The sequence below is a fragment of the Chanodichthys erythropterus genome, chromosome 3 (assembly GCF_024489055.1).
Source record: "Chanodichthys erythropterus isolate Z2021 chromosome 3, ASM2448905v1, whole genome shotgun sequence".
Lineage (NCBI taxonomy): Eukaryota > Metazoa > Chordata > Actinopteri > Cypriniformes > Xenocyprididae > Chanodichthys > Chanodichthys erythropterus.
Genome location: NC_090223.1, coordinates 44,464,335 through 44,479,426, shown reverse-complemented (window position 1 = coordinate 44,479,426; position 15,092 = coordinate 44,464,335). Strand labels below are relative to the sequence as shown.

The following is a 15,092-nucleotide window of genomic DNA, read 5'->3' as shown; positions in this document are numbered from 1 at the left end:
ATTTTTCTTAAACAGATGCATTGCTTCACTTCAGAAGGCCTTTATTAACCCCCTGGAGTAGTGTGGTTATCTTTTATGATGGATGGATGCACTTTTTTGGGCTTCAAAATCTCATCCTCTGTTCACTGCCATTATAAAGCTTTGAGAGCCAGGATATTACATAATATAACTCATAGTGTGTTCGTCTGAAAGAAGAAAGTCATATACACTTAACATGGCTTGAGGGTGAGTAAATCATGGAGTAATTATCATTTTTGGGTGAACTAAACCTTTAAGACTTCCACTGGGAGAGCTTTAAAATAATATTGTTTGTTTGTATTTTGTTTGATGTTAATAACTGAGGGATGAGTCATAACTATTTTGAGGTAATCAACAGCATGTGACAAATGCTGTCAACAGAGCTTAAATTGTTTTGAACCTGCAAAACTCATTTAACAAATGCAAAAATGACAATTATAGTGGTTTCTTAATGAATAAGGTCATCATCTGTTTGTGTACCTTGACAGAGCAGCACGTATTCAGGCAGGTTCCTCAGGGCAGTCTGCACTACATCAAAGTTTCCGCTTCCCAGGCAGTACATGAAAGTTGGCAGGAATTCAGCAGCCATACTAGAGTTAGCAAAGATAATGGTGAGTGTATTTGTACATGACATTTCGATCTATATATTACATTACATACTTCCCTGGAGGCATCTCACCTGGGGATGTTCTGGATGCATCGCAGGGCCAGACTGAACGCCATGTTGCGGCACACTTCCTCAGGGGAACTCATCAACCGTTGAAGATCATTCTGATAATACAAGTTGTTTGTGCTTGTTAAATCTTGCTAATTTTTTTTTTCCATTCTGCAATTTTGTGTGCAATTGTACAATGTACTTACAACAAAATACTGAATGATTTCTGGATTTCTCTTGGATTTCTCATCCACTTCGGTCAAACCTTCAAACACATCTAGAAAAAAAAAAAAAAAAGAATTACAAATTTTTCTAAACTAATATTATATATATATATATATATATATATATATATTCAAATAATATATCTTTTTTGTTTTATTAAAACAATTATACAAAATGTAAGAAACGTATAATTTATAAATCATTTAACAAGTATAATTATTAAAAAAATATTTAATTATAGAAGTTAATATACAAATGTAAAACTATTTTATGTTTAAATGTATATTTTATTGATGTTATAAAAAACATTGATGAAATTATAAATAATAATAATAATTACTACATAACTTGCAAAATTCAAATGCAATTGTTATCATTCCTCTTTTAAATTTAATTAACCTTTTTTTTATTATTTTGAAAAAGAATGGCCTTCAGCTTCCAACATTAGTGTAGAACTCTCAGCCCAATTTAACATGTTTTATTTTAGCTATTTTTTTTTTTATCAAATTTATTTATTTATTTTTATTAAAACACAATTTTTCCATTTAATCTATGCCACAGAATTTTTCAGAAAATATGAAGAACATGCACTTATTTACGGTGGGCCTATCTATCTACTAAAGAACAGTGTATCAGGAAGCAGTCTGAAAACTGATTTATTTATCTCACCCTCAATTGCTTCTCCTTTGGAGATCTTCTTCAGGCATTTAGTCATGTCAGCTGCAGTCAGAGGCACGGAGGCTGAGATGTTGACCAAAGGGAGGGAGCCTGAGGACGAATCCTCAGCTGAAATACAAAGAGTGAGAGACAGGCTTCGTGAAGATCATCTCACATGTTACTCTGTCTCTTGTGATGTGAGGTGTTGGAGCCCCTACCGTCTCTGTCCTCAGCAGCGCTCTCAGAGGAACCAGACTTCACAGGCAGAGTAAGTCCGGCGAGCAAAGACTTGAGCTGCACCAGGTCTGGATTCTCAGTAGATAGTCCCCTGAAAAAGAGAGTAAAGAAAACACAAGGAAACTCTTTAAAGGAAGGGAAATATGTTGCAAAAAGAAAGTAAATGTAGTTCTGTAGGGCTGAGAATAAAAAAAAAAAAAAAAATCAATTCCAATCCTGAAGTTTGATACTTAAGATCAGGAATCAGGTACTTGTTATAAAATAAAATTTGTAAAACTTTTGTAGCTTTGATATGGATTAATCTATATTTTATTTATTTGTATAAAACTAAGCAGTGTTATTTTACATTTGATTAAACTTATTTCAATTTCTGTCCCCGGACTTTGTTTGTTTACTGTTGTATTTTTGTGAAAACCATAGGCAAAATTTCTTGTGTTCTTTAGGCTACTGATATTTTTTCATGATATTCAGCTGCAGCTTGCAAAAAGACAGAATAAATAGGTTTGATAATTAAAATTGACTTCTTTTTTTTTTCTTCTTGGGATCTAAACTAGGAATCGATAAGCAGAATGGGAATCGAAATCGCTAAATTCAAACAATGCCCAAACCTAACTGTGAGTATTTGATAATGCAGAAAAGACTGATGCAAACAAAAAAAGCTCTTACTGTAGCACATCTGAGTGTTTCTGAAGGAAAGGCACAGCGGATGCTGCATCATAGGTTATGTATTTTTGGATGAATTGCACAAATTTGTTTATGATCGGCATACGGGATGATCTCCTAAAGTTCTGCAAGAAAGATACATGAAAATGCTGAAGAAATATTCCCACAAGATTCTTTACAATCAGCTTGTATAGTTTCATTATAACAACAAACTAATATTAATTTAGCAGATAAGCAAGTTTGAGAGGTTTGTAATAGTGCCAAGAACATTTCCATTATCAAAATTTACTAAAATGTCACTATGTATTTAATATTGTGGTGTGTTAAAAATAAAAATGTGATAAATGTGGCAGCATTGTCCATTACAAGAGGAGGTCTTCATACCTGCAGTACTTTGATAAAGGACAGCAGACAGTCCTGCAGTGCCCTCTGGTGGTCAGAGTGGAAAACCAGCGGCTGCAGCAGCTCCAGGACAGCCAGAACATCACTGAAGAAGGTCAGATGGGTCTGCTGTCTGATCTCATGCAGGTTCAGGTGGATGCGCCCATGCAGGAGTGCAGCGATCATGGGCAGGTGTCTGAAAAACACAAACAGTTCAAGTACACATTCAGGACATAAACTCTCGAGCAACGTGAAATTTAAACGAGCCCTGTTTATTTTCTTAATAAATGTCACAATGGCATAATTCATCAGTGCATGTTAAGTTTGTGAAGTAAAACATTTCTCACATGTTTTGAAACAATAGTTTATTTTTTATTTTATCAAAATTTAATTATTTTCTCCATTTCAGAAATGACCTTTTTACATGACCAAGGCTGTGCGAGCAGGGAAAACGGACGAAAACAAAGACAGACATTCTGACCCGGAACACACATTTAGTTAATAACTGGCTGTAGCATTGTTTTTTGGAGAAACAAGTATGTAAACTCTAAATAAGTATGTATCTAAATCTCTGCAAACACAAGGAATTGTTATGCTTTAGTACAGTAAAAAAAATTACACACAGCACCTTTACTGGTCACATGACATGCAGGTAAACAAAAAACCCTCATCTTTTTAGTAAGTGTTTTTTTTAAATTGCTTTTATAATTATTCATTTATTTTAATTTTACATTTCCATGATTTCATTAATTATTAGCTTTTTATCAACCCCAGGGATTTGGGAAAACCGGCACTAGCGCATTTCTGGTTCTTAAACTGAACAGAAAATTGTTGAGTAATAAACCTGAGTAGAAGCACGGGGTGAGATACGGCCAGTTTCCTGCAGGCCAGATTGGCATCAGACACACGGTTCTCAGCTGATTTGGAGTCTCCTGTGTCAGCTAGCAGAGTGATGAGACGATGCACGAGAACATCCAGCTGAAGGTGCACATGTACACACAGAAAATAAAGAGTATTAATCTTTCAGCTGCTGTTAACAGGAAACCCATAGCATGAGGTGTCTCAAGCTGCAGTGGTTACCTTGCAGGTGCTGCCATCTGCTGCCCCCTCAGCACTCAGGGTGGCTTCTGGTAAGCGGATGTGTTGGATGACCTCTGGGAAGTGCAGGTAAATCTGCAGCAGCAGCGTCTGACACCTCTTACTCATTATACTGGAAATACCACACATATGAAAATAATAAATAAGAAGAATTTAAACAGGCAAAAAAGCAGTCACACACAACAGTGCTGACAGTTATATTGCAGATGGTTCCAGGAGAGGCTCCACGAGTAATGTCAAGTTCATAGAAGGGGACTTGACGGATGAACATGAACATTTTTTTCATCAACATCAAGAGTTAAGGTGTAAGGTCCTGTGATTGGTTTTCAGTTTTTTCACCATTTTGAATCACTTTTGCCTTCACAAATTCACTTTAAAATTGTCCTGTGGTGAATTAATCGAATTTTTAAAACAATTAATATAAAGATGTAATTTTTTTTTTTTTTTTATAAAGCTTTATTATTATAGATTAGTTATAATTTAAATACATTTAAAAAACACTATTAAACAAGCAATAATATATTATAGTTATAAATTAAATAAGCAAAATACTATTTCAAATAATTTTAGACAGAGAATTACGGAAGAGGATTAGGGCCAAGCAATAATAAAAAAATAAAACCATCTTGAGATTAAAGTTGTTAAATTTCAAGAAAAAAGTCGAAATAAAATGTTGAGAATAAATACATTAAATTACGAGAAAAAACTTGTTAAATTTCGAGAAAAAAGTCAAGATAAAATTGAGAATAAAGTCATTAAATTACGAGAAAAAAGTTGCTAAATTACGAGAACAAATTCAAATAAACAAATAAATTTAAAGACCTTTTTCTCATAAATTAATGAGTTTATTCTCAACATTTTAAAAAATTTAACGACATTTTTCTCATAATTTAACTAATTTGTTCTCGTAATTTAACGACTTCTTTTCTCGTAATTAATGACTTTATTCTCAACATTTTATCTCGACCTTTTTCTCAAAATTTTACAATTTTTTTCCTCATAATTTAACAAGTTTATTCTCAACATTTTATCTCGACTTATTTTCTCAAAGTTTAACGAGTTTTTTCTCGAAATTTAACAACTTTAATCTTGAGATGGTTTTATTTTTTTTATTATTGCTTGGCCCTAATCATCTTCCGTAGAGAATAGCATGTTAACTTTCCAAATTAATTATGACATCATAAATCACTTTAATGTTGAATATTAATAATAATTATTATTGACAAAAATGTATTAAATACATTAGTATAATAAATATTAATAACATGACATTTTTTGGTAATTTTAACAATTATTATAATCATTTGTTAAAAAGATAGCAAAATATATATTTAATGGTATTTTGACGTTTTAACAACTATTATATTTCTTAACTAATACATAAAATGTTGTTTATAATGCTGAGAATCATTTAAAACCATCCAGAAACCATGAAGTCATAATTGCTTATATTAATAATAGTATATAATAATTATAGTATATTAATAACAATTGTATTGAGAATGATGTATTGAATACAAATACAAATAATGTATTGAATACAAATAATAATAAATAATAATAAATATTTTGGGCATTTTAACAATTATTATATTTCTAAATTTAAAAAAAAGCAAAATACTATGTAAATATATTTCAAAGCAACTTTCCAAAAGTATTTTAAAGTCAAGAAAAGAAAAACAATGAAGATTTTTAAAAAATAGAGAGATTAACACAGTCTAACTAGAAAATACAGCCAGTATCAATAAAAGACTTTATTACCAACAGAAGAACACACAGTCATAACTGCTTGTCCAATCAAGCAAATGCCTTCTTACCAACAACTTTGTTGCTTAATTGTGGTTTATGCCTGCTAATCCGCTGTTGTGCTCACAAGCAACAGATATGAAGAGAATGCCAAACAAACACAAGCATTTATCCCACCAAACATGCGCTTTACATGCCAGTATTACTCGAGCCCATTCTTGACCATAAAGACAGCTTAGCTAGACTTAAAAATATCGTATTTCTGGGAGTAATTTTTTGTCTGACCTTGTCCAAAGTTTTCTCCCCCTCATTAAGGGGGTTTAATAACCAAAGGCAAATTCATGAAAGGAAGGGGGGCTGCCACCACAAAAAGCCCCAGTCTGATCTCTCTGACAGCCCCAGTCTGAGCTACGACTCACAACAGAAGCCAAAGGAAGAGCTGGAGCCTTAATCCTCACGCATTCATTATACTACACTGAGCTCTCTCAAAGATCACAGCGCTGAACGACTTCAGCTGCCTCTCATTTCACACCACAAGAACTAATTACAGCTCTTCCCGCTATTGTGCCCGATGTAGCACATTTCTGCTGTAAGCAAAGGAACGGCACGGTATCACGTACATTCATCAGCCTCTTTAAGGGGGCTTTTAAAGAAGAAGTTCAGTGCTTTGCGATGGTGGTGAGTGTGGCAGAGTGTTTGGTAACATTGTACAAACCCTGACATCTGTCTGACACTGTTGTCCTTGCTGTTTTGGGGGGCTTTTATGCCCACTTTTTCATAGATCATTTGAAAACACTGTCAGAGCAGAAGGAAGCAAGTTTTCTTCCAGGATAACCTTGTAAGTGGCTTGAGTAACACGTCTTTCACAAAGATGGATCTGCTTGATTCTGATCTTCTCTGATGAGTCCAGTTTTCAGCTTTGCTCAAACCTGCTCCTCTAATGGTTAGAGAGAAACCTGGAAAGGCCTACAACCCAGTGTCTCACAACCACTGTAAAATTTGGTGGATGACTGATGATGATCTGGAATCGTTTTTATGAAGTACTCATGACTTAAGCCATGTACAGAGTTATCCAGGAAGAAAAATGGCTTCTGCTCTGACAATGTTCCCCAACTCAAAAGATTGTTTTTTTCCTTGCAGGACACATGCCACACAGCCAGGCCAATAAAGATGTGGATGGAGGACCACCAGATCAAGACCCTTTCATGGCCAGCCCAATCTCCTGACCTGAACAACCACTGAAAACCTCTGGAATGTGATCAAGAGGAAGGACACAAGCTGCTTAAATTTTTGCACCAGGAGTGGAATAAAGTCAAAACACAAAACAAGAGCTGTGAGTGGAAATCAGGGTTATTCCACCAAACATTGATTTCTGAACTCCTCTCAAGTTAAAACAATACTAACGTGTTGTTTAAAAATGAATATAAACTTGTTTTCTTTGCATTATTTAAGGTCTGAAAACATTACATATTTATTGTTACTTTGACAAGTTGTCATTTTCTGCAAATAAATGGTCTAAATGACATTGATTTTACTTGAAATTTGGAAGAAATTTTGAATGAAAATGTTCATTTTATTATAATATAAAATAATATATAATATAAAATAAAATAAAATACATAACACATAAATAACAAATAGTAAATCCAGAGAAACAGCTAGTTTTTTGCACTGGTCTCAGTGCAAGTGCAAGCTACAAACGTTATTCAGTAAAGAGCAGCGAGTGATTTTCTCTGTCTTATGTTCTTTGACTAACATCTATGACAGCAGCAGGTTTATTAGGCTGCTGTCACTTTAAGACCTGATGCACGATGTCCTCACAACTCTTTGGGCCCTATCATACACCTGGCGCAACGACGAAGTGTGTTCAGGCGCATTGCTGGCGCGTTACTACTTTGAGGCAACAGAAATAAACTGCACCATTGACCAACTGAAACCTGGTCTAAAGTCAATGGGGCAATATTTGTTTTGTTATTGAAAGGGGGCATTAGTAATATGTGCGTGCACACCGCGCGTACACTCTGCTTATTGTAGATGGTCGTGCACGAGCAGATCCATTTCCTCGTTAGAGATGCATTCAGTTTTTCCGCTTGCAAATTCCGCCATGTAAATAGCGAATCCGCCATGGCGCGAGCGCAACTGGCTTTTAAAGGGAATGGGAGATGAGATTCTGATTGGTTTATTGCACCTTACACCCAAAACACACCCATTACTCATTAAGAGAATAGAGACAACCCTTTTAGAGTATACACAGGGCGCGCCAACCATTTTTCCCATCCTTAAACTAGCAAAAGTGGATTTTGGACACACCCTAAGTGCCATGCGCTTGAGATCATGCGCTTAGATTGTTAAAATAGTGCCTTTTATGGCATTTAAGACAATATTTAACTCATTTAAGACTGTTCTTATGAGGATACTCAACAAAGTGGGCATTTTGGCATACTTTTGTGTGTTTTTGTCCATTCAAGCGTGAAAGAGAACTCAATGTAGCACAGATTTATGTTCTTTTTTTTTGCGTTGTATCGCACTTTAATTTTTAAAAGCACTTGAACAAATGATAGCCTGATCATAATGTGACGCTAGCTAAAGGTTGACAGAAAAAAACGGATGCTGCATGAATTGCATTAAATATTTTTAAAAGACCTAAACTGAAAAAAGAAAGAAAAAAAACAAATAAATAAATCACATGCATTAATTTTGACATATATATATATATGTATATAAATAAAAAACTTTAGTCATATACAGACTCAAAGGAAGTACCTGTCTCCCCACTTCTTAACACAGCTGATGAGGTACTCTGAGACTTTCTTGACATTGTCCAGGTCTGAGTGGAGACAGCTGTGCAGGAGGGGCAAGCGGGACTGGAGAAGAGAGCAGGAGACCTGGTCCAGAGCGCTTTTGGAGGTGGCTGAGTCACGGCAGCTCAGCTCTGACTCAGAAAGGATGAGGTCCACCAGACTTATGAGCTCCTCAGAACACAGCTTCAACACAAACTGCTCAGTGCGCTTCTGCAGAGACACACAAAACACCATCTTACACAACCATAGCCAATATAAACTTAAAAATATACAATCTATGGCCAAACATTGTAGTTTCAGACATTTGGATCACTACAAATGGCACTTGGGTCTGGTTAACAATATAACTAGTTTTAAATGTTTAAATGTTGGACATGTTTTACAACAAAAATTCTATATTCTTACACTAAAACAGTCATAATTTAGTTTGCCATGACCATTATCTACTTTCCTGCAATGCTACTAAACCAGGTAACTTACCAGGTAAATTACATTCCCTACTAACTGCATATGAAATGAGAAACAGCAACCTTGCCAAGCTGCTATATATTAATAATATTAACTGTGACCAAACCTGTGGAGTTTTCTGATCTCGCCCCTGCCAGATGCGGGGAATGTGACTGCAGGCCCACAGGAAGTCCAGAGCTGAGGTTGGGTCCAGTCTGGAGATCAGATGAAACAGAGTTACACACGTCAGAGGTGTGAGAACAAAAAGAGGGGATTGTGTCTGACAAAGCCGTTCACCTTTGCTCTCTGTGCTTGTTGAGCAGAGAGCTGATGCACTGATGTAATGTGCTCCAGTTGGACTGGTGCGTGAGGAGGGCCAAAAGGTACGGCCTGTAGGAGGGCGCCACACTCACACCGCTGCTTTTAGCCTGAGACATACAATGAGAAAGTCACACTGATCTTACATAAAGAAGCAATAGATCAGCCCACTGTTTCAGTTTCTTAGGATCCAAAAGTATTTCTCCCATTCATTTTCTCTGTATGCATTTCAGAGCTCTTGCCATAGATATTCTTGTTGTAACGTCACGTTAAAATACCAAGCATTACGTGTAGCACTCTCATGATGTCCGAAAATAAAACATGATGGAAAACTGACAGATAAGGTTTATTTGTAGGGCAACCTTATGATTTGAATTGATTCGTTTCAGCCTTTTTGAATGGGAGTTCCCCAAACCGGAAGTGTCACCCATAATTCAAAACGCAGTAGGCTTGTCAGAAATAAAGGTGGATTAATGGAATAATGCATTACTTTACTCTTTGCATCAAAAAAAAAAAAAAGTTATCTTATTACATAATGCACGTTACTTGTAATGCATTTCCCCAACACTGCTTATGAGTGAATGGATAAACTACTTGTGCCATAAAACTTTGAAATTATTAATGTAATTGAACTAGCCTGTATTTTATATTTAATAAAACAAACTTAAACGCATCAAAAAAGAGGAATATTAGCTGTACGCTTTTTACTTTCTGATCTCTCTAACAGAGAGGAAGACGTTTACTTGTTATTGCACCCTCACATGTACGTATCTAAATCTGTAGCCACACCCACATGTTCAATTTAGAGAGCAACTGTTTTACCTTGTTTTGAGCAAAAAGCAGCTTTTGCTGAAGATCTGAGCACACAGAGGTCACCTCTGGGTCAAGCAACTCCAGCCAGTCGACCAGCAGCCCTGAACACGAGCCAGGCTTCTTTGACTCAGTGCTGCCAGAGAGGACACACACCCGTCATCAACCAACACAATACACAGTGTTTCCAGCAAATAAATAATACACTAATTAAGTTGGTGATTCCCAACCAGTTACAATTTAAAATAACCATTTTCTATTTAAATATATTTTAAAATGTAATTTATTCCTGTGATGTCAAGGCTGATTTTTCAGCCTCATTACTCCAGGCTTCAGTGTCACATGATCCTTCAGAAATCATTCTGATATGATGATTTGCTGCTCAAGAAACATTTATTATTATCAATGTTGAAAACAGTTGTGCTGCTTAATATTTTTGTGGAAACCCATATACACTATCATTCAAAAGTTTGAGCTAAGTAAGATTAAAAAATATATATTACTAATAATAATACTTTTATTCAGCAATGATGCATTAAATTGATAAAGTGACAGTCAAGACATTTATGTTTTATAGATTTCAATTTCAAATAAATGCTGTTCTTATGAACTTTAAGAATGCGTCACCATTTCCACTAAAATATTAAGCAGCAAAAACAGTTTTGAACATTGATAATAAAAATATTACTATTATTTGAGCATCAGTAACAATTGACCATTATTGAGCATCAAATCACCATATTAGAATGATTTCTGAAGGATCATGTGACACTGAAGACTGGAGTAATGATGCTGAAAATTCAGCTTTGACATCACAGTATAATATATTAAAATAGAAAATTGCTCTTTTCAATTGCAATAATATTTAACAATATTACAGTTTTTACTGTTTTGTTGATAAAATAAATGCAGCCTTGGACACAAGAGACTTCTTTCAAACTTGATATTACAAATAACTGTAATAATAGTGATTTTTCCAGTATAATATAAAGGAACACATTTCTGGTTTGCTGTTGAGGAAGGGATACTTGAGTCTTACTGTTGGTTTACAAAAGTAAAAAGCACTACTTTATATTACACTAGTCACACTGCGTATGATGAATATTTTGTCTCACTGTGTGTTAACTTTGGCAGGGATTTAAAAAAAAAAAAAAAATGTTAACCCAATTTTACTATGTGTTCCTTCCCCACCTAGAAACAGTATCACCAGCACACAGTAAGGAAATCTGTGATGAGGCAGCGCAGAGTGACTCATGGTGCGCTTACATTTTGGAATCCACCTCTATTTTCACCCCTCTTTCCTCTGTTTCCTGTAGCAGCAGAGAGATCACCATGGCAACTGGGCCTGCTGCGTTTCCTGGGGTCCCGTTCTCCGTACCGATGGTCATAAGCAGGGACAACAGCTCTTCTAGATACGGAGACTTCACCTCCATGAGGCCCTGCAACACTAAGGCACACAAGGATTTTATTTTATAATATCGGCACTCTGTGAAACACACAGGTCCAAAAGAATGAAAAACAACCCATCGCAGCCAATCCCACATCGCAAAAATGAGAACGACCACACGCTTTGCTTCTGAGTAACCCACTGTCTCTAGGACTCCAGCCCCACCAGGCTAACTCTCATGTTTGAAAAGTCAACCCTGGCCGTTGGAGCCGTCGCTGGACGTAAACAAGCCCTGGAGTGGATGTGTGGCCCTGTGTGAGGTTGTTTTTGTTTTGGTGGGGTTTCAGAACGGAATGTTAAAATCATAAAGAGAAACATTAAGGACAGTGTTAGTGGTGATGATGGTGCATGAGTCAAACGCTGCCCTCCGGAGAGACTGACTAATGCTGGCAACCACTCCAACACCAACACACAGTAACACACAGAACTTAACTGCCTCTGGAGAGCTGACTTACCCTTCGCTCCTCGCCTGTTAGCCTTACGCTTGCCACAAAAGAGTTCAAAAATTTTTTCCAAAGCATAAATTGAGTACACCACGTGGTTCCTAGAGGAGCTATAATTAAAGTTAATAACATCATACACAGATAAGTGCTGTGCAATGAAGGCACAAAACATTCAAGGGATTATATCATAATTTTTTTTTTCCCCCATGGGGCCAGACTCATGAAAATCTTCTTAAGAAATAATATAAGAAAAATCTTAAGATAAATTCTTAAAATGTTCCTAAGTGCAAATTCTCAAATATTTTCTTAAGAACATCTCAGTTTCTTAAGAAGAAAATGAAAGTCTTTGGTGTTATTTGATTGGTATTGCTATAGACTAGTTGAATGAAAAACACCTCAAAACCTGTCTTTTTGCACTGCCTGCAGATCATTAATCCCAGTTAATCACTCAGCATCATGTTAACGGCATGACAAGTTAAAATCATTATTTTAAAAGAGCCTGTCTTCAGAAGATTCAATGGTTATTCTTTCTTGTGCTCTCTCTAGAGTGAATGCGTCCTGTATGTATGGCCTGTTAGTTCTAGCTTGAGTGAGCGCATCAGGTATACATGCTCAAATGATCGATCGGTGTCACTTCAGAGTATTCATCCACATATGGAACTAGTAGTAATATGTATTATATTTAGCTAGCTAATGTTTGAAACAACCCAATATATTCATTAAACATCTTACATTTGGGTATTTAAGACAGGCTGAAGAAACTTTAAGAAACTATTTACATTGATTTTAAAGAACGCTTTTTTTGAGATTTTGAATACTTCTTACATTTTATCTTAGTAACAATCTTAAGAAAAGAATATTTCGTATTCCCAAAAACATATCTTTTTTCTTAAGATAGAAAATAAGAAGAAATTAGCAGTAAAGAAGAATTTTATTCTTAAGAATGTTTTGTGAATCCAGCCCCTGATGTCCACTTATGGTAATAAAGTTTATCTGGGCCACAAACAGTCATGATTTAGTTTCTTAAGACCATCCTCTCTAACCCTTAGGCCTGTAATTGTTAGCAAAACAATACAAAATGGATTCTTCAAGCAGTGAGCATCTCCTCTCTCTTCCTAAAAAGAGAAAAAGAATGAAGAAATATTGGGTCCATACAATCCTGAGATTGCATAGAGAGAAAGGAGAGTTCCACCTCATCAAGGAGCTGAGTGATTATCCCGAGCAATTCAGAGTTTACTTCAGGATGTCAGTGGCTCAGTTTGATGCTTTGCTACTGGCACAATCTGTCTTTATATTCTGTCTCTTTGTATTCCGCACTTTGTTTGTCACACAGTGCTACTGCTTTGTGCTGTAGACATCATGGATCAACTTGTCAGATGGCATTCGGTACATTGGCATTCGCTTTTATGGTGGCTCTGAATTGTCAAAACGTCTCACAAAATGCGTGCCACGGATGCGAAAAACGCAGAAAAAAAAAAGCAGCAGGTGCTACACACAAGCCAGAAACAACAGAAGGTCATTTAGCATTCAGTTCTTCAGATATTTACGAATAATCTACTAATTTTCTAATCTACTTCCTCCGAACACCGACGAATCTTTGATGTGTAAATATGTACGGTCATATGCTACTGTATTCAGTATGGAAAGAGTAGTTTTAGCAGCTTAGTTTTAATAAATGCATTTTTTGGATTTGAGAGGATTTCTAAACATTTTAGTATGTTTTCACAGTACAATGAACTCTCTAATTTTAAAAGATCACACAAAATTTGATTCATTGTGACTTGACCCTTTAAGTGGAGAACCGGAGGACCCTGTACTGCTAAAATACCTTTTCGTAGGAGTTCAGGTTCAGCGTTGCATTTTTCTCCAGCTCTCAGAGAGGCAATAATTCCCCTCGCTGCCACTTCAGAGTCACGTCTATACGCCAGCGCTTCAGCCAAGTGCAGAAATCCTGTACGAACTGATGACAAGACACAGTCAATACACCTGGAGAGCATGCTAAGACTAAAAACGATCAACTGACCGTATTTTCTGACCTGATTCAGCTAATTCTGTTGTCAGTTTGAATATGTGGTTTCAAATGTGACCTGCACAGCTAAGATCCAGGAATAGGAGTGACTCACCATCTGTGATGCGATGTTTGTGAGAGTACTGTGCTGCCAGAGATTTCAGCAGGCTGTGGAGTGGCCCCGTCTCCACCGCTGAGTTCTCCAACCACGTCAACATCTGCATAACGGCGTTGAAGAACAGTGACGAGAAGCCAACATCTTGAGACACCAACCGCTAGAGGAGAAAAAGAGAAGTAGACAGAGTGAGCAAGCAAAAGGAAGCACTAGTGATGAAAGTGAATATGTAGGTATGAGTAGGTTAGGTGCCTGGTAAAGATGGAGTTGGCGCAGTAGAGGGCAGGAGATTGTATGGCTGTGGTGCATTGCCATGACCAGGGCTCCAGCGTGGGGGGAGTTTAGAAGGGCTGCTAAGGCTTGTAGGAGTCGTCCAGCAGCGCCACCCTGCTGGATGTGACCCTGCCGTGCCCGCAGGACCTCCTGGGCCAGAGTCTGCTGCAGAGCTAATGATAATGGCCGGACAGGGGGCGGAGGCCAGCGAGGATCCACCTTCAGAGGGAAGAGCTAAATGGGGAAAGAGAATCGTCACCATCATTGTCAAGTCATGACGATCTAACCTGATATTCTTAAAAATCATTTTACAAGACAACACAATTTATATGAAATGTTTTTTTTGTTGTTGTTTTTTTTCTATTTATTTGATATGTACAGATTGACTTTGCAAAATTAATCAATATGATGTTTCTTGTTTTTTTATGATACAGAATTGATCATTTGAATGTTATTTAATTTATGTATTTTTATTTTTTTAATGAAATATTATTGAATTATTTTTTATTTGCATTCTCTCATCCATCTCTAGAGTTTAATTAATGAAGAAGAGGTTCATCTTACATAACTGAAAAGTCTAAATCTGGGATTTGTCAGCTAGTTTGAAGGGCTATGCAAGAGACTAAAGGGCTTCAAGCTAAACCAAAGACCAAATGTGTGTGACATCATTTAGAACAAAATATGCCAAAAACAAAGGCTTTTTTTACAGTTTGTTTAGGTGGTTCAAAACAGCTTGTTAGTGAAAATGTT

At 36.3% G+C, this 15,092-nt stretch overlaps 1 protein-coding gene across 4 annotated transcripts in view; it reads right to left on the bottom strand.

Moving 5' to 3' along the window:
* ints1 (integrator complex subunit 1) overlaps positions 1–15,092 on the bottom strand; it is a 32,569-nt gene that overhangs the window by 2,782 nt on the left and 14,695 nt on the right. For all 4 annotated transcript variants that reach the window (XM_067382452.1, XM_067382449.1, XM_067382451.1 and 1 more), the window contains 17 exons: positions 14,322–14,576; positions 14,070–14,229; positions 13,775–13,906; positions 11,323–11,503; positions 10,069–10,192; positions 9,226–9,356; positions 9,056–9,143; positions 8,444–8,691; positions 3,917–4,046; positions 3,681–3,814; positions 2,840–3,032; positions 2,459–2,580; positions 1,774–1,883; positions 1,568–1,684; positions 880–950; positions 698–789; positions 499–608 (listed from right to left, as the gene is read on the bottom strand). In XM_067382452.1, the coding sequence (XP_067238553.1) occupies positions 499–608; positions 698–789; positions 880–950; positions 1,568–1,684; positions 1,774–1,883; positions 2,459–2,580; positions 2,840–3,032; positions 3,681–3,814; positions 3,917–4,046; positions 8,444–8,691; positions 9,056–9,143; positions 9,226–9,356; positions 10,069–10,192; positions 11,323–11,503; positions 13,775–13,906; positions 14,070–14,229; positions 14,322–14,576 (2,398 nt within the window). The remainder of the gene's footprint in view (positions 1–498; positions 609–697; positions 790–879; positions 951–1,567; positions 1,685–1,773; positions 1,884–2,458; positions 2,581–2,839; positions 3,033–3,680; positions 3,815–3,916; positions 4,047–8,443; positions 8,692–9,055; positions 9,144–9,225; positions 9,357–10,068; positions 10,193–11,322; positions 11,504–13,774; positions 13,907–14,069; positions 14,230–14,321; positions 14,577–15,092) is intronic.